This window comes from Numenius arquata, chromosome 3, assembly GCF_964106895.1.
Source record: "Numenius arquata chromosome 3, bNumArq3.hap1.1, whole genome shotgun sequence".
Classification (NCBI taxonomy): Eukaryota; Metazoa; Chordata; class Aves; order Charadriiformes; family Scolopacidae; genus Numenius; species Numenius arquata.
The window spans coordinates 50,955,415-50,975,300 of NC_133578.1; the positions used below are offsets into that span (position 1 = coordinate 50,955,415).

Sequence of the window (19,886 nt, forward strand, 5' to 3'; positions counted from 1 at the left end):
GGCAATAAAAGAGCAAACTAAAAGCAGTTTGCTGATTCTGGTCTAAAGATATTTCACCCGGTGCTGGGTGTACTTGAAGAACATCGTGTTTAACTTGTGTTTCGTCCTTTCTAAATAGATTTTATACCAATAGGGTATTTCCACAGCTGTTCAACTCAGCTCCAGTGTTCTTTTGCCTTAGGTTTTTGTAGTGCACGTCTAACAAGTATAAAGCCATCCTTTTCAGTGGGAATGATAACAGTGCTATTAAACAGTAATTGCTTGCTGACTGCAGTCACGACAGTCTGTTGAATGAACAACCTAGAGGTGGACTGTCAGCTACCAGCAGCCACTTCAGACACAGTAACTCAACTCTACAGCCTTGTAAGATCTTGGCATTATTTATGGAACAGGTTCACAGAAAAGACATTTCAAATTGTCAAGTTTAACTCTTGTGTGAAAGGCTTTAATTGTTTAATAAGTAAGCGGTCATAAATGTTATTCGCATTCACCCTAATTGCTTAGTAGACCTAAGAGAGAGAGAAAACCAGGGAAAGAGATGGGTGTCTCGGAGAGCAGACTGACTGCTCCGAGGAGAGGCTGAGGGAGCCGGGACTGCTCAGCCCGTGGCAGAGGAGGCTCAGGGGGATCTTATCCATGTGTATAAATACCTGACGGGGGGGAACGAAGACGACAGAGCCAGGCTCTTCCCAGGGGTACTCTGGGACGGGACGAGAGGCAACGGGCGCAAACCCAAATAGAGGAATCACAGAATCACAGAATATTTTTGGTTGGATGGGACCTTTGAGATCATCGAGTCCAATCAACAAAAAAAAACCCAAAAAAACCACAACACCACCAAAAACAAACAAACAAAAAAAAACACCCAAAAAATCCCAGAACACCAAATACCAAAACCAAACCAAAACAAACACCCACAACCACACCCCACACCCACCCACAAATAGACACAAACCAACAATCTCGGGCACTAGAGCATGCCCTGAAGTGCCATGTCTACACGTTTCCCAAATACCTCCAGGGATGGCGACTCCACCACCTCCCTGGGCAGGCTGTTCCAGTGCCTGACCACCCTCTCAGGAAAGTAATTCTTCCTAATATCTAATCTAAACCTCCCCTGCCCCAACTTCAGACCATTTCCTCTGGTCTTGTCATTATTCCCTTGGGAGAAGAGGCCAACAGCCACCTCTCTACAACTTCCTTTCAGGGAGTTGTAGAGGGCAATGAGGTCTCCCCTCAGCCTCCTCTTCTCCAAACTAAACATGCCCAGTTCCTTCAGCCTCTCCTCATATGTTCTCTAGACCCCTCACCAGCTTGGTGGCTCTCCTCTGGACACACTCCAGCAGCTCAATGTCCTTCCTGTAGTGAGGGGCCCAGAACTGAACACAGCACTCGAGGTGAGGCCTCACCAGTGCCCAGCACAGAGGCACCATCACTGCCCTGCTCCTGCTGGCCACGCTGTTCCTGATACAGGCCAGGATGCCGTTGGCCTTCTTGGCCACCTGGGCACACTGCTGGCTCATGTTAAAATGAGGAAATCCCACTTGAACGTGAGGAAACACATTTTCATTGTGAGGGCGGTCAAACACCCGAGGGCAGGTTGCCCAGGGAGGTTGTGGAGTCTCCAACCTTACAGGCAGTCAAAACTCAACCGGACGGAGCCCTGGGCAACCAGCTCCAGGCGGCCCTACTTGAGCAGGGAGCCGGACCAGACCACCTCCGGAGGTCCTGCCGCCGGGCCAGGCGAGGCGACTCCGCAGGTGTGCCGGGGGGGGGGGGGGCTGGCGGCGGGCAGGCGGCGCGGCCTGTGCGGGGAGGCCGCGCCTGCCTCTGCGGCGGTTGTGCGCGGGGGGCCGCGCCGGGCTCGGGCGGCCTCTCCTTCCGCCGCCCCCGGCCCAGGGAGGTGTCCTCCCCGCCTTCCCCGGGGGGCAGGCGGCGCATCCCGCGTCCTCCTGAGGGGAGCGGGCGCCGCGCTGCCCCCCTCCTGGGCGCCCGGCGGGGCTGGGAGGAGGAAGCGGCGGCTTCCCCTCCCTTCATCTCCTCACCCCGCCCGTCTCTCCCGGTGCTGGCGGCGGCTCCTCCTCCCGCGTGTGACCCGCTGCCGCATGTGAGCAAGGAGGAGGGACGGCGCCGGGGCCCCAGTGTGGCGGCGACAGGAGAAGGAGGAGGAGCGGGAGCTGTGGCGCGGCGTCCCCCCCGCAGCCTCATCACCGGGCCCTGCCGGCGCCCCCCATGCCCGTGTGGTGCTGCCGCTGCTCCTTGACCGGCCACTTCAGGTGAGGCGGTGGGGAAGAGCGGCCGGTGGTGGCTCAGGGCCGGCGAGGGAGCGGGGTGAGGGGGTCCGGGGCGGGGGGGGAGATGGCGGTGCCGGGGGAGACCGGCGGGCGGGGAGCGCGGCCGCCGCCCCGCTGCTGCGGCCTCCGCGGGGCTGCTGGGTGGCGGCGGGGGGCCGCGGCGCTGCCCGGCCCGGTGCCGGCGCTGAGGGGATGGAGGTGGCGGTCCCGGAATGCGCCTTGTGACCTTGGGCAGCGCCGAGGCGCTCCCCGGGCTGGGGGGAACCGGCGGCGGCTGATGCTGGGTTTGGCGGCGGCGATCCCGGTCCTGAGGGGCATCGCTCTCATCCGTGACTTGACACAGGCATCCCCCCAGCAATCCGACGGTGTTAAATTCGAGACCAAATTTAAATTCCTTTTATATAACGGGTTTTCTGTTACCCGCCCACTCTAGTCAGTTCCTTTTTTCTTTTTTTTTTTTCCCTAAAAGTATGTAGGGAATTCTAGGATCTTTCAAAGCTGCTACCTGAAAAAGGCACCTCTTATTTTAATAACTTGCAGCAAATTAAGACAGTTATTATGAAAAAAATATTATTTTCTTTTACAAGCGATAAAAACAGTTACGTATACACTGAGTTTCTTCTCTTTGTGGGTTTTCCCCATCAATTAAAAATTAAACTAATTAACTGAAAAGCAAAAAAAAAAAAGGTAAATAAAAAGCTGGAAGTGTTTAGAATTTAGGTGTTTGGCACAACGTGATTCTCGAGGTTGGTTGCTATGACCAGCATAAGGTAAACTCAGCTCTGGCTTTGGAACTGCCTCATCTTTGTGCCCACTTGCATCTCCGCAGGACTAGAGCCATCGGTATTTTTACCAAATCCCCACCCCCCCCGCAGAGCTGTCTACCGTGAGTTTTGTCAAGATAACTTCTGGTGCTTGGTGGCTTTCGGTGCTGTTGGGAGGTTAGGAAGATGGTGGCCCCCTAACTTAAGGTCTTACTGAGTTCTGGTGTGATGTCCTTGCAAAGGAGGAACGTGCTCCTGACGATGGTTCTTCATCTGCTTCATGTGCAAAATAGCTGAGGAACTGTGTGTTGTATGCGGGTGTTTCTACACAAAATGAGATGCTGCTGTGCTAAAGCAGTTGGGTAGTTGGTGATACGTTATCTAAGCTGCACCAAAGCGACGTTTTTGTTGTTAAAGATTCTTTTGTAGGCTACGGCACTGTGCGTATAGCCCATAAAAGAGGTTTTGAAATGTTTCTTTTGGTTTTTATCTTCCATCTAGCACAGCAAGTATATTAAAACCACGCTGAAACATACGTGCTCCCCTTAAGCCTGTCTTTTGCAAAGAGTAGGGTGGTATTGCCTTCGTTAACTCTGAGCAAAGGCTGGAAAATAATATAGTCTACCTGTGCCTATCTAAAAGCGGAGGTGAAAAAAGCAGTATGATAATTAGATATCCTCTCTCTGCCTCCTGTTCGTCTATGTGATGCGTCTCCAAGATCACGAAAGGCTGGTTGTGCAGCTGTAATCAATCAGTAAGCACGTAATTTGCAAACTTTTTTTTTGTTGTAGTACAGGGAACACAGATATTGAATACTTGCTTTCTGAAATAAATACAAGCTTAGAATAGCTCCCCACCCTTTTTAACAAGGAAATAAGCGTCAGAGAGATGTATTACAGTGTGTGCTAGTGCTGTTATTACTGTACAGCTCTGTCTCTAGTTTGCTTCAGACTTGCCCATTGAGGAAAGGCTTTTGAAATATGTAGCAGAACCTTCGGTACTGGTGGGAGTTGAGGTGGTGTGTAGCGTACGTGGCTTCTTGAAGGCTGTGGGAATTGGATCGTGTCTCATGCTTTTGGTTCTGTGTAGAAAATAATTCCTGAAATACTAGAATGCAGAATCTTCGGAAATAAATAAGAGTACTTTTATTTATTAAGTTAATAGTTAAAACTGTGTTTGTAAAGAGAAGAATGTTTAGATCAGTTGATTGGGGTATTATTAATTAAAAAGTTGTTAAGTCTTTATTTTGAAGGGTTAATAAAATAACTGCCAATAACAGACTATTTTTAATATGCCTCTGCCTTTCTAGCTAAACTGATAGTGCATGCTTCTTCAATGACCTGGAAAGGCTTCAGAAAGGGCTCCTAAATAATTAAACAGCAAACAATGTAAAACAAGTCTTCGTAGTCTAGAAGCATATTTAGACGATGAAGAGTTATGAGATGAACCTAAGTAGATGTTGCAGGGAAAGAACGGAGACATCCAGGAAAATGACTGGGGGTGAAGGCAGTCTGCTGCGCAGTAGCGGACCTGACCGTATGGCAATTCCCGTTCCGAAAAGTTTTCTTTTAACGCTGCTAAAATGGGCTGCGTCTGGGGCATACAGGGATCACGCTTTTCTCTACCTTCAACCAGCCCTACTTCTACCCAAAGAGAGATTTGTTGAGGGAGAGTCCACCGTGCTGCTCAGCAGGTAGGAAGGGATGCAAACGGCTGCTGTACCGTCACTGCTCCTTCAGCTTTCGGCTGGCCTTAATGTTGTTAATTGGCTAGGCAGCATGTGTATCTCGCCTGTTTTGATAAGGATAATGAGGAATGAGTTCTGCTGTGCGGGGGATCAGAATAATGCTTGTTGGTTATACTTTGGCTTTGTATGAACTGAAATTAGAAATCTGCATCTCTGCAGAGCCATCTGTGCCTTTTTGTTATCCTTCTGTACACTTTCTAGAAGGTGGACTTTTTAAAAAAAATATCTTCTGTTACAAAAGCTGTGCCAAAGAGTAAAATTTTATAGATTCGATGAAGTATATCTGTTTTAGTGTCAGTTTTTAGTGTCCATAGCTCTTAAAGTAAAGCAGCAAAAGCAACTTTATTTTTGAAGAGACTGTTCTGACAACAGTTCAACTGTTTCATTTTAGTTTTCTCACATCTGTCCTTCTTCATTAGAAGTTACAGCAGCCCTGAAACTGAGGGACAGCTTTTGAATTCCTTCGTCCAGTATTTTGGTGACAGCCTTGGGAGGAAGATTAAAAGAATGCCTTTAATAGAAGAAACTGTTCTGCCTGGGGACTCCCTCCTTACTCTGCCTGTAGTAATAATAGGTGAGTTTTTCACTTTTTTAAGATTCTGTGTCACTGCCATTGCCATTATAAACCTGCTGCATGAAGTCATTTATCATTAAATAACTAATGCTTAGCATCCTTACAGTGAAGATGTTTATTAGAGTAATACAGTTGGTATGATTAACAACAGTACCGTAAAATTATGCTAAGGGACTTGCTATTTGAGTATATTTGAATTCAAATTGTGCTTTGACAAAATGAGGCACGTTGTTTGGCAGCAGATACATGAGCCCTGTTGGAAGAACTGTTTTGATTCTGGTGTTGATCACATAGGGTTTGATTAATCTGGTATGTCTGCTTCAGGTTGCATGGAGGTTGTTGATGGTACACTAGTAGAAATTTGTGGGGTCAGATGTGACAGTGAAAAGCATAATGTAAGATGTGTGCTGTATGTTGGCTGGATGCTAACCTCTCTCAGTAACGGCCTTTTTCTTTGTTGCATCCATCACTAATGTCTGAATATTGTGCCATCTTTTCCCAAATGAATCCAAGTCAATTCAACCTGTTTAAAACAATAAATCATAGTTTTAATTAAATAGTTAAAGGCTTGTACTTGTAAAATCTTGCTGGATGACAGTATAGCAGAGGGAGCAGGCTCCTTACATACACGGCTTAATTGAGAGTGCCAGGATGATTTGTATGGGGCCGAGGTTTCTCAGCAACAGCTGGGCACCAGCTCCTTACCGCCATGACTTGATGAGGGGATAAAGAAAAGATCTAGAGTAAAGGAGGTTTTCAATAATCTAGTCCAAAGCTGTTGGGTCTACAGCAAACCAACATCTTTAACTGTACCTGCAGACAAGCAGAAATTACGGTGAATGATGTTTCAATGTAGTGTGCTCACAGTAAGTATCCACAGCTTTGAAAGACTGGTGTTTGTACGGTGCCTGTTCTCAAAGCTCTCTTCATGATAGCTTAAAATAGCGCTCGTGTAAGAGACTTACGTGGATGTGACAGACATGAATCACTTGCCGAGTTCTGCATCATAGTTGAAGAGCAACAGTTTCCTGGCATTTTGTCAACCTTAGTATAGGTTTGCCATATGGTTAATGACTCAAGTTTTCACTGTTTAGTTTTGCAAATATGTATTATGCAAATACCTGTGCTTATTTTGTCTAGAGTGCCTTTCTATGTGCTGACACCAAACACAGCTGCCTTGACTATATCTCCTTGGAAAAAAAAATACGTTGCCTGAGTGCTTTTTCACAGATACATTTGAGACACTTAAGAAGCTGATCTTCTCTATTGGCAGGGTGTTATCACTAATTTATTGGATGTCTGAAGAGCCTTTAAAGGGATCTAAAATGGTTTAATTGCATAGTAGAAGAATGCAAAAACAGTTGGCACCCCCCTCACCTCCCCATGTATACACACACACGCTCACTAGTGGTTTAATCTTTTCCATGCAATTCCTGTATAGCTGGAGTTAAAGATTTAGCTTCCTAGTGCTGCCATCTTCTTACTGCACTATTTTGTTAATCAGAAAGCAAAAGACGGCACATGTGTAAGCAGGTAACTTCATGATGGAGCAATAACTTGTATTCTCATTTCTTTAACTTGCACCATCTCCTTTTCCCCCTGTATGATGCCCAATTTAAGATTTGATTCTAAGGTTGTGCTGTTGTACTGCAGTTCTGCATAGAGTACTAAGCTACTGTGGTAATATTAAGTAACTTCTGTGCTAGACCTGTCTTCAAGAAATGGGAAAGAAACGGATACGTTCCATTTGAATGAGTTGGGATTGAAGAATTTCATGCCAGAGCTCTAAGTCTAGAGGATGTTCTATGCTAAACACTTTCAGCTTCTGCACTAGTTTTGATCATTACTGTGCAAGCACAGTGTTTTAAATTTTCATCCCAATAATGAGACTATTATGATGTTTGAAGTTGATTATTTGCTTTAAATTTAGACACATCATGTCAAGAAGATCGTACTGTAGTTTACTGTGGATCGAGAGAAGCTTCTGCTACTACTGAAACAAAATATTAACTGCTCCTTAAACGAACGGGGCCGTGGGATTTTGGGGTATATTGATTGTATATCTAAAGTCTATGTAGCAATAATATCTCTGAGTTGTGATCAGAGCAGTTACTGGAGGCATTGTGTGTAAATAAAGGGCAATATCCTCAGGTATAAATTTCTCATTTCAAAAAGTTTGTTGTTTTAGTTTGCCCCCCCCCCCCAAGGATTTTAATCATAGCAAGTCTAATGGCAGACCTTGCAGCTGAACCTCAGCTTGTGTATTCTTGAGAGCGTGTCCACAAGGGAATTTCTTTCCCTTGGACTCAGTCTGCTTAAAGAATAAGAACTGGGTTTTGGATCAGCTCTCCGGGTGGTCCCAGAGGAGTGGCTAAGGAGCTCAGTAATTCACTTTAACATAATCCCATCCCATAATCCCATCCAATCCCAAGGTAATTTCCTTGACCCTTGCCAGCCTTTGTTTCGGCAACTTTTGTTAGCCATTTGGTTCTTCTTAGTCTTGAGCAGTAGGAATAATCTTTAGCATGGCATCTTGGAATATGGCATACATTTTTCTCTTTCCATGGTGAACTAGTTTCCTTTACACTCCAGTAGGAAAAAAAATACCTACCTATGCACTTGTGCACAGTCAAGAATTTTGCTTCTTTTTACAAGATATAATTCTAAAAATAGTTAAGAATTTACTCAGTCATGGAAATGCTTGTGAACTATATGTGATCAGAGTGTTTGCACAACTGCATGTGATTTTTGTTACGGATGGTTTCAATGTGTTGCTAAGGTTCTCTCTCACATCCATCTCTTTTGGCAAGTGGGTGACAGGAGGGGCTTGCATCTCTCTTAAGCTTTAAATTCCTGGGCTGAAGCCTACCCAGCTATCTCATGCTGCTCTGCTTGTGGGAGGGTAGAACACGGTGAGAGTGACGAGGAGCAATTTTCACTGAAAAATTCTCTATGGTCTTTTTTGTAAATGGCAAAATAGGAATCAAAGTGGTTTGGGAAGTAATACAGGCAAGATCACCAATATTTAAACCTTTTATTACAGACTTCTGATTTAGCTGTCTTGATGATCCCTATGATGGAAATCCATGGCATTCCTAGGCAGTCTTATTCCAGTGCTTTATGGTCCTTAGAGTACGCAGGCACTCTAATGCCTTTATTTTTGCCTTCATATTTGGGTGTAAAATTTAGATTGTTTGGTAGGAGCCATTGTGCAGTCTCACATATTTTTGGGTTCTAGGCCTTTGGAGAAAACAGGTTTATGGAAGATTTCATGTAACTTAGAAGTTTCAGCCTTTGAAGAACTCATCTGTGGTGAGCCTAAATGATTATTTTTTTTTTGTAGACCATGGCTGTGACCTGTCTGTGCACACAGTATATATGGGATATAGTGCCACTGGGGACCGGAGTGATGCACTCCTCACCTGCAGCCTGATGGACGAGGAAAAGGAGATCCGCTGCATGAAGAGAGTGGGAATGAACAGGGTCTCAGCAAACTCTGAGGGGGGATTTAGGCACTGGGAAAGCAGAAAAGGGAGAAGAGACAGGCTTTAGAGAAATGGGATTTTTAACAGGTGATGGAAATAGTGTCTGCAAAGGTGATGGGGAACAGGAAACGATGGGTGAACTCATGAGATCAAGAGTTGAAACGGTGGGAAGTAAGAGCTAACATCCTAACAATGAGTGCTGTATGAAAACATGAATAAATTAGTAACTTTAGCCCAGCATTTGAATAGCGTGTGGTAAATACCATGCGTGCTGCTCTAGATGGGAAACAAAGACAAAATACTGAATAGTGCCTCGTTAGGGGAACACTGTGCTTTTCATTCAGTTAATGAGGAAGAGGAACTATGGAAATTAACAGTACATAGTCACGTTTACATTCTGTATCATACTTTCGGACTCGAGCTTTCCCTGGCTTTCAGTGTCTGACTTTGCAACATGAACATTACTTCTGTATTTGCATGTTAAAAATATGATGCACTGCTTTGTTTAATACTAGTCAAATAAATAGAAATAATTACCTTATGGTAACGTTTTGGTCCCATCCGTTTCACTCCTTTAATAACATTTTGAAAATAAGTTACTCTATTAAAATGGCAATAATGCACATAAATGAATTATGCTACAAAAAGAATATTTGTGTTGTTGGTGAATGGTGAATGTGGTCTTAGGAGTTTCTTGCACTTTACTGCTTATCTGCTGTATCTGTCTTCACTCAGCTTTTACATTGCTGTTGTGTTGGGTCTGTGGCTTTTCATCTGATTCGCAGTCTTCAGCTTTCAGCTTGTCTCTTTATTTGTTTTATTTTATGGGCAGACCTGAAGAGCGTGTGCTCGAGATCGTTTTTCTCTTCTGTGTTTTAGGATACGCAGTCTAAATGGGACCATAAAATTGTAAGATGGCAATAAGATTCAGATATCACTGTGATTGGCAGGCAGACCGGATCTTATCCATTGGACTATTTTCACACAAGAATAGTGAATTTGACGTGATAAATTATGAAACTCCTTGATATGCATTTTATTTCGTGGTGTAAACAGCCATACATACGTTTCTTGTTATCTGAAAAAAAAATTTGCTCAGTTTTTTTTGGAGGAAGTTTCTATGGTAGGCTTTATATTCTGGGAAGATTATAAGCTGCTTTGAATCAGGGCAGTATTGTGTTATACTACTTTAGTATGATTTTATTGCTGCTTATTTAGTGACTTACAAACTTTAGATTATTGACATTTTTACTGAAGCGGTAAATTCTTTCTTTAATAGGAAATGGACCTTCGGGAATTTGTCTTTCTTACCTGCTTTCTGGATACAGGCCATATTTATCTCCTGAAGCGATACACCCAAACCCAATTCTACATACGAAATTAGAAGAAGCTCGACATCTGTCCATTGTTGATCAAGTAAGCTTTGGTTGCCATCTTGTCTAGCTCTTTTCCTACTGCAAGCTGGATTATGAAACAGTAGGCTTTCTTCAATGATCCTGTTTAAAATGCTTTTGCAACTTCCGTAAGTAGTGCCATAGACAAGAAAAGGCTTAATATTCTCACAAAGAAATAGAGTTTCACAGTAAAGCTCAGTAACTGTGTGGCCTCCAACAACTGGCTTTATCTCTCGGCCTCTATTTTTCCTACCTGTAAAATGAAGAGCGGTATATACCTTCTGCAGTGGCTTGTAACAAATTACATGTAAGGCACTTCAGGTGAAAAGCAGTGCATTTTAAGAACTGCTTATCCAAAAAAACCCTGCAGATTGCATTGTGAAAAACCAGCCTACTTACCTAACCCTATTTCTAATGCATTAATAAGTTACTTTGTTACTCTGTTAATTTAAATAGAATCAGCTCATGACTGTTAGGTCCAGTCCTAGGGCGTGTGTTGGTTTTGTGGTTCTTAGGGGCTTTTTGTTTGTCTTATTTTTTGGTTTTACAATCTGCCCTTTGTTGTGTTTTCACTACTCTCTGAAAGTGTCTAAAGCACCACTTGGTCAGTGAGTAGCTGATGTGGGAGATCCAGCTTTCACGTCCTAGGATGTTTGGGCACTACCATCAAAGAACAAATGCTGCTAACGTTCTTCAAGTTAAAAACTTCCGAAGTAGTACAATTCTCATTAAGACTTCTTTTTTACTAACATTAGGGACATACATCCTCTCTAAAAGTTTTTCTTTTCTGAATAGTATGCATCCTTCAGTGTTTGTGTTGTGCTCACAATTGCTCTTGTGCTGTATTTGTGTCGTGGTTTTGGCTGAATTTACCAAAACCAAACCAACAGATGGGCCTTCCTCCCCCTCTCCCCCCCCAAAAGAGGAGAGAGGAGGAGAAAGAGATAAGGAGATTCAGAAGTTTAGAATGAACTAACCTACTTTAATGAAGAATTAATATTAAAATAAAAATAAAGAAGAAAATAATGAAATAGATACAATACATACAAAGCCGTGTCAAGCTCCCAGGATGACAGTCACGTCACCGGCAGGCACTGGGGAAGTCCCAGACTGGACTCAGTGATGGATGGGAACTGGATTCCAGCTCTGGAGTCAGGAACACACGGATCGGGATCAAAGGCAGATGAACAGACAGAGTCCTCTCTGGATGTCGGCCATCGCAGGAAGGGGCTGACCCTTTGATCCCTCAGCTTTTATACTGAGCGTGGGGCAGATGGGATGGAATACCCCAGTTGGTCAGGTTTGGGTCACCTCTCCTGTCCACTCCTCCCCACTGATGTGACCCCTCTACGTTTTTTCCATTTCCGACCCTCTAAGGGGGCAAATAAGGAAATGGGCTGCCCTTGGTTGTTACAGCAATAAGTATAAGCAAGGGCCTCTCTGCACACCATCCCTTGGCATGGAGCACAAACATTGGTCTTGTCATTCTGAGAAGGAGCAGTTTTCTCCACAATATGCTGTTCATTTCAGAGAGTTAGAAGAGGCCTAGCTAGGATGTAAAATTACAGAACAGAAAATTGGTTCGGTTTTACTTCAAACCGGGACAATTTGTTACCCTGGTACACGTCCAATTTTTCTGTCTGATTGATTAGTTAAATCTTCTCCATTATTTTTTTTTTTTTTTTTCCCCCCCCACTTACTTACCCATCTGTTTGCCACATTACCGTTTTCTGCTCACCTCACTGTACTCCTGATGGATTACTCATAATGCTATCACTAACTGATTGCCTCTTGTGACTAGTTTACTTGAAATACAAACATGCATATGTGTTTGTACTGAGGAAGTGAGGTTCTTTGGCTTTGGGTTTTGTTTTGGGGTTTTTTTTTGTTTGTTTGTTTGTTTTTGTGCTTAGCTGTTTGCATGTAATTTTAACCTTAAGTCTTAAGGTTTTTTTTTTTTGGTGGGAGAATAAGCTGCCTAAGCTTTTGGCTGCAGGTGTTTCATGTACTTCATCCTCCCCCAACCCCCCTCATATTTTCCCAGTTTAGGAAACTAAACTGTCCTGTCTTTGTCAGCAAAAATTTGCCTTATGGCCTATTCTTTCTTCAAATCTCTATTCTTTCTTCACATATTTGTGATTGCATTGTGAATTTTTTGGAACACGGCTGGTTAGTAGATGCTGAAATGTGAACATTTTACAAAACTCTAGAAGTTGTTCTCAACTGCTTTGTAAAATAAGCTTAATTAATTAATTAATTTTTTAAAATAATACTTATAATACCTCCGTTATGTCAAAATATAATAAAGTTAGTGTTGCAACTACCTAAGAGCTGTCAAAGGAGCTTTTTCTACTTGATCTTTAAAACCTAATGTTTTTAGATTCTGATTTTGCTTTATTAAAATGGAGCTTCTAGAAATACTAGCAATTCTTTGTTAAAAACAGTGTCTGCTATCTATAAATATAAATGTTACTAAGTTGCTTTGATCTCTGACTGTTTGTCCCTATATTTCTTTTTCTACAATGAATTTCAGACACTGACCTGCTCTGGTATTACTGTGTTAATAATGTATAATTTTTAAATGAGCGAAATGTATTATTCGGAGTTATAGAAGAACTGAATCATGGCAGTTATTTCTGGGAAGTGTTTTGATTGCATCTCTACATTTAAATACTTCTACTTAAAATGCAACGTGAACTAATTGTGCTTTCTGTTGAAATTTAACTTCTGTACATCGGAATAGCATGGTGAACAGTAAAAGTTGCACGAACATAGAGCTTTCTTTCATACTTCAGGATCTGGAGTACCTGTCTGAAGGCCTCGAAGGACGCTCTTCAAACCCAGTTGCGGTGCTTTTTGATACCTTGCTTCATCCTGATGCCGACTTTGGGTATGACTACCCGCCAGTTTTGCACTGGAAGCTAGAACAACATAATTATATTCCCCATATAGTGCTTGGTAAAGGACCACCTGGTGGGGCTTGGCATGTGAGTAAAAATTTCATGTCACTTCCAGGGTAATTTGATAATATTGTAATTCGGGGTTTTTCTTCCTATCTAAGGCTGTTTTAGATAGTAATGCCAATTGCAGTTTCAGCTGCTCAATTACCAAAGCCAAAATACGTTGGGTAGATGAGAAAGGAAGGAAGAAGTTGCCCTTCATTTAGGGATTTGTGACCATGACTGCTGACTTAAGTGGTTTTTTATTAGTTTAAATTTAATGAATGGTAATGAAGACTATTTTCTATGACTTTTTTCTGTTGTCTGCGTTGTTTCCAGGTGCTTTTATACTAAATCTAAAATCTTAATTTGTTCATATGCTGTTGGTTTCACTATTTCTTCTTCTTGTTTTGTATTTTAAACAACTTGCTTTTCGTTTCCCCTTTTGTTTGTTGTCTCTTCACTTTCTGCTTTATTAGATCAGATAGTTGCTCATTAACATCGTATCTAACTGTGACATGAATCTAGTTCATCAACACTTGGTGTAATGTCCTGGTATTATGTTACGTTCTGGTATTTTATTGCTCTGAATACAATGAGAAGAATTTCACTGCGTTTTAAATGAATATATCCATTGGAAATGTATCTGGTCATGCAACTTTTTTTTTTTTTTACTTTTTTTTCCCTCCGTAGTCCATGGAAGGCTCTATGCTAACAATCAGTTTTGGAGACTGGATGGAATTGCCTGGCCTCACCTTTAAGGAGTGGGCAGCTAGCAAACGCAGGTAAAGATACTGCATAACGTATCTGGGAAACCTCGTTGCTATAAGAATCCAGATAACATTATTTTTAAGAACTGGAAAACATTCAGACTTCGTTAGTCACAGGAGGGCTTCTTGTTTGGTTTATTAAATTGCCTGATGGCACTGGAAATTATTCTGCTGTGTGTACTCTCGGGGGGGGGCAGGGAAGGACAACGGTCAGCCAGAGTAACTGCTCTGAGTGCATGGAAAGCACACGTGGTGTGTGTGTTAGCAGCATTTCACAAGGAAGCACTGTTACTGTAAGCAGTTCTGGTCAGAGTTGAGGGGAAGATTGAGGGAGGAATTTAAAATCTATGGAAGTATTGAAGTTCCTCTTTCAATGTGGATGCAACTGAAGTTGCTGTGCACACTCACTTGCTTGGAACCCAGGAAGTTGTGTATTTCAGTATTTGCTTTTACAGGCAAAGCTGCAGCATCTGACATGTTGCTATCTATGAATTTTAACTTTAAGAGCATAACTCACTATTTCCAAATGTTATTTTCTAGTTATTCTTCTCTATTCTTCTCTATTTCTATTATTTTGAAAAAAATTTAGAGAAGAAACATTACTGTCTTGTACAAGCTCACTGTTTTTACTGCAGTTATACGATTAGTTCATAAAGACCTGTGTCAGCAGATGAACCTAGGAACACTCTACATAACCTTTTTCTAAAATTTTAATTTTCCTGGCTTTCATGGATCACGGAATCACGGAATTGTCAGAGTCGGAAGGGACCTCTAGAGATCATCTAGTCCAACTCCCCTGCTAAAGCAGGATTGCCCAGAGCACATCACTCAGAACTGCATCCAGGAGGGTCTTGAAGACCTCCAGAGAAGGGGATTCCATGACCTCCCTGGGCAGCCTGTTCCAGGGCTCTGGCACCCTCACCGTAAAGAAGTTTCTCCTCATATTTAAATGGAACTTCCCATGTTCCAGCTTGTGCCTGTTGCCCCTCGTCCTATCACCGGAAACCACTGAAAAGAGTCCGGCTCCATCCTCCTTCAACCCACCCTTTAGGTACTTGTAAACATAGATAAGGTCTCCCCTCAGCCTTCTCTTCTCCAGGCTAAAGAGTCCCAGCTCTCTCAGCCTTTCCTCTTAAGGGAGATGCTCCAATCCCTTAATCATCTTTGTTGCTCTGCGTTGGACTCTCTGCAGTAGTTCCCTGTCTCTCTTGAACTGGGGAGCCCAGAACTGGAGACAGTATTCCAGTTGTGGCCTCACCAGTGCAGAGTAGAGGGGGAGAATGACCTCCCTGGACCTACTGGCCACACTCTTCCCTACGCAGCCCAGGATCCCATTGGCCCTCTTGGCAACAAGGGCACATTGCTGGCTCGTGGAAAGTTTGCTGTCCACCAGGACTCCCAGATCCTTCTCCTCAGTAGTGCTTTCCAGAGCAAAATCGAAGTAGAGCTTTCTTCTAGCAAAATCAAAGGAAGTTGTTGTTCTACCACATACGGCAAAAGAAGAAGTAGAATTACTTGGGCATATGTCTTTAAGGGCAGACTGTTACTCATTTGAGTACACTTACAGTGAAGAAACCATACCTTTGTTCTTTAATCACATTCTTAGATAAGCACAGTAATCTTGCCTCCTTATTAACTGAAATCCCATAAGCTGCTTATTATCTGAAGCTAGTTTGTTTATATTACAGTTTTCAACAATACTAAATCCAGAAATGCTGACCTGTGATACTACAATTAAACAAACATATTTAAAAGTATTGATAATGAAAACTTGAAGTCATGTAAAATAGTTTCCTAAGCGTCATTGTAACAGGTGTCACACTGTCGCATTATCCTCTTCAATGAATGTCTCATCAGGATTTTCAGCGGAGTAACCTGAACATTTAAAAGTGCATCTGCTATTATCCAATTTCTTATAAAAATTCTTTTAAGCTTAATTCAGTGGCAATCCTCATGTTCGCTGATGTTCCTTTTGCCTTCTTCCTAGAGCTTGCTTCTGAAAAGTAGCAAAATTCATGCACCTGTTCAAAATAATTGCATTTTCAGCTCTTTTTTATAAATGAGAATGCAATAACCATGCTAAAAGCATAGATGTAATACCAGGATTAGAGTGCAAAAATGCTCTTTGTTTGACATCATAATCCTATTCACATAGTTTCGTTAAGGTTCTGTGTCACACTTGGCTTTCTTCATTCCTGTGCTATCAAGCTACTTAATTTGATACTTACTGAACTTACCTGTACCTGAGGGAGAGGTCTTTTGTGAAATATAATAAAGAGCGTGTCCAGAGCAGAGCCACCAAGCTGGTGAGGGGTCTAGAGAACAAGTCACATGAGGAGAGGCTGAGGGAACTGGGCATGTTTAGTTTGGAGAAGAGGAGGCTGAGGAGGGACCTCATTGCCCTCTACAACTCCCTGAAAGGAGGGTGTAGAGAGGTGGCTGTTGGCCTCTTCTCCCAAGGGAATAATGGCAGGACCAGAGGAAATGGTCTGAAGTTGGGGCAGGGGAGGTTTAGATTAGATATTAGGAAGAATTACTTTCCTGAGAGGGTGGTCAGGCACTGGAACAGCCTGCCCAGGGAGGTGGTGGAGTTGCCATCCCTGGAGGTATTTGGGAAGCGTGTAGACATGGCACTTCAGGGCATGCTCTAGTGCCCGAGATTGTTGGTTTGTGTCTGTTTGTGGGTGGGTGTGCGGTGGGGTTGTGGGTGTTTGTTTTGTTTTGGTTTTGGTGTTCTGGGATTTTTGGGTTTTTTTTTTGTTTTTGCTGGGTGTGTTTGGTTTTTTTTTGTGGTGTTTTTGGTTTTTGTTGTTGTTGTTGTTGATTGGACTCGATGATCTCAAAGGTCCCATCCAATCAAAAATACTCTGTGACTCTGTGAATACTTGAGTCAAGTAATATATTGAACCTAGAGTTTCAAAATTAGCACTTAACAATTACCACGCTATTCAATTACTTATATCCTAAGGAAGTGTATTCTCACTGAGTACAAGTTTAGCCAGGATTGTATTGCTGACAGCCGTGATGCTAAACTGTCTTTGTAAAACACTTCCGTACAGACCTACCGTGATACTGCGGAGTTTGCTTCATTTGTTTAATTTGTTAATCACCGTAGCCCTTTACATTGTAAAGATTTACAACTATTTAAAAAAAAAAAAAAAATTTAGCTTGTTTCATGTATCAGGAATCAAGGGAACAGATTGAATGCACGATTGAACTTAGTTATACCGAGCAGATTCAGTGCTCTTAAATTTGACTGCCAGGTGGTCTGTCATGTATGATATCCAAATTGCCGTAAGGTCTAACTGGAACCATTCGATCTTCTTTCAGAAATACAAAGAGTGATCGAGTAATGCCAGAGGAAATAGCTCGTTATTATAAACACTATGTTAAAGTCATGGGCCTCCAAAAGAATTTCAGAGACAACGTTTACATAACATCAGTATCCAGGCTTTACCGAGGAAAGGATGACGAAGATAGGAGTGAAATAAATGAAGATATTTCAACACAGCATTTGGAAATGGAAGATGGACAGAAATCACTGATTAAGAGAAACTGGGAAGTCAGAGGTTATCAGCGAGCAACAGATGGTTCTCATGTGCCCTTCTGCCTCTTTGCTGAGAATGTGGCTCTTGCCACAGGCAGCTTTGATTCTCCTGGCCGACTGCAAGTTGAAGGAGAAGACTTCCCTTTTGTGCTTCATTCTATGTCTGACTTCGGAGCTGCTATCAGCAAAGGGAAGTTCCGTGGGAAGGCAGACCCTGTGTTAATTGTGGGTGCTGGACTTACCGCAGCCGATGCAGTGCTGTGCGCCTACAACAACAACATCCCAGTAATCCACGTGTTCCGTAGAAGAGTTACCGATACAAGTCTAATTTTCAAACAGCTACCTAAAAAGCTTTACCCTGAATACCATAAGGTTTATCACATGATGTGTACTCAGTCCCACACTGTGGACTCTAATCTGCATTCTGCTTACACTAGTTTTCCTGAACACAACGTACTTTCCTTCAAGCCTGAAATGAAATGTGTTCTTCAGAGTGCCTCCGGACTGAAGAAAATTTTGAAGTTTTCTGTAGCCTTAGTTCTGATAGGTTCTCACCCAAATCTTTTCTTTCTCAAGGACCAAGGACACAGCATAGGTCATCACTCTAATCAGCCCATCACGTGCAAGGGGAATCCTATAGAGATTGATCCATACACTTACGAATGCACTAAAGAAGCCAACCTCTTTGCTTTAGGTCCTCTGGTGGGAGACAACTTTGTACGGTTTTTAAAAGGAGGTGCGCTGGGCATTGCACGGTGCTTGGCAATAAGACAAAAGAAGAAACATGAATTGATTGAAGGTGGGGATGGAGGAGGTGATGGGGTACCATAAATGAGACGTTAGAAGCTTTCACGTACAGAATGACAGACGTAGTCTAACAGAACACTCACTGACAGCGAGAGTTGATAGCAGTCACATTTCTGTTGTATACAAGTAACCCGCGCTTGTATTGCTTGGTAAAGGATGCTGATACTATGATATTTCACCTTTTCAAAATACAAAAAAATTGATCTGCTGTTACAACTGAGACTACTCAACTGGAATGACTTCCAGATAAACAGAAAATGAGACTAACTTATATTGACCTGCCTGTCATCTCTTGCTCAGCTAAAAGAGCAGACTTCCTCTGGGAGAAGCAATGCCTGCCAGAGTGGCTTTACATTTTAGTGTCAAATGTGACAAAAGATTCTTACCATGAAATTAAAGTAACTTCCAAAAGCAGAAGGCTTGCTTACTACAACGTGAGTCTTGGTCCCAGAGCAAATTTGGAGCCTTCTGCTCGAAACAAGGATTTTATTTATTTGCCATAGTAATACTTGGAATGAGCACTTAGTAAAATGGATTTTACTACAGGAAGGATTTCTGTAAGCAAGAAATAGTCCTTAACAGTTATAAATTATCCTATTTGATAATTGGAATAAAAGAGTAAGCATTCCCATTTAATCTTTTAACACATGATTTGACACAATCCATTCATGTTTTTTTCCCACTATGCCTAGAGTTGGGTGAGTGCAGAAAGACTTAACATGAGATGTTCCCCGACAGTGATACGTACATTTCTGAGAATACTCATTAACCTAAACAATAAAGTACTGATGTAAGTGCTCTTATTACAGTGTCAACATAATGAATACCTAATATACTACTGAAAAATTAAGTACGTGAGAAAACTTAAGGGTTTTTTGCTTCCTAGCTCAGGAGGACTGAATGGGATCACTCGAGTGACGAAGGTGGGTGATAGGTATTGTCATCTCCCACTTGACCAAGTATTGGTTACTTGTCTTTTTTTTTCTAGAGCACCACGTAACACTAAAACTAATTTAGCCTGCAGTTCTTGAAACTTGGAAAAAGGGTTATATCTCACAGCCAGCTAAAAAATAAACAAACCAAACCCAAAACAAACATGCCATAGTTCCTGTAAATCTTAAAGCTTGTTATGAAAGACAAAGACTTAACTTGTACTACCTCTGAATTGAAGTATCGCTTTTCCGCTCCAGAATGTAAGACCTAGATTTCATTTGCTGGGTTTTAGAGTAGTTCAGTTTACCTAAACGCACTCATGAGTTATTCACCGTAGTGAGGTGAGCAACAGCTAGGTAAATAGCTTATCTTCCGGAACTCTCAATAGACAAAAGTGGCTTGGTTTTAAACTCATTTATTACCAAACGTTTTAATTCAGGTCAAGTGCAATGGAGTAGACGTTATTTAATTTATTTCTTTTTGTTGTTTGGGGCTTTTTTTTGTGTGTGTGGATGAAAGTCATGTTAGTTTAAGGTATTGCATTTGCATGATGAAAATCTCCATATTAGAACTTGAACAGATTTGCAAAAGGCAATTAGGCTTAGACTTTGTGGAACTGCTAATGCTTGCTG

At 42.3% G+C, this 19,886-nt stretch overlaps 1 protein-coding gene across 1 annotated transcript; it reads left to right on the forward strand.

The window, feature by feature from the left end:
- Positions 1-2,111: 2,111 nt before the first annotated feature.
- OSGIN2 (oxidative stress induced growth inhibitor family member 2) lies at positions 2,112-18,728 on the forward strand. Its single transcript, XM_074145550.1, has 6 exons — positions 2,112-2,276; positions 5,225-5,379; positions 10,144-10,280; positions 13,054-13,245; positions 13,891-13,982; positions 17,298-18,728. The coding sequence occupies exons 1-6, from the start codon at positions 2,233-2,235 to the stop codon at positions 18,343-18,345; spliced, it is 1,668 nt and encodes a 555-aa protein (XP_074001651.1). The 5' UTR covers positions 2,112-2,232; the 3' UTR covers positions 18,346-18,728.
- Positions 18,729-19,886: the final 1,158 nt, after the last annotated feature.

Excerpts from the sequence above, each read along its gene's own strand:
- OSGIN2 (XM_074145550.1), top strand. The coding sequence starts at position 2,233 with ATGCCCGTGTGGTGCTGCCGCTGCTCCTTGACCGGCCACTTCAG. Across the intron at positions 2,277-5,224 it reads TCCTTGACCGGCCACTTCAG|AAGTTACAGCAGCCCTGAAA; the intron begins GTGAGGCGGTGG and ends CTTCTTCATTAG. Across the intron at positions 10,281-13,053 it reads ATCTGTCCATTGTTGATCAA|GATCTGGAGTACCTGTCTGA; the intron begins GTAAGCTTTGGT and ends TTCATACTTCAG.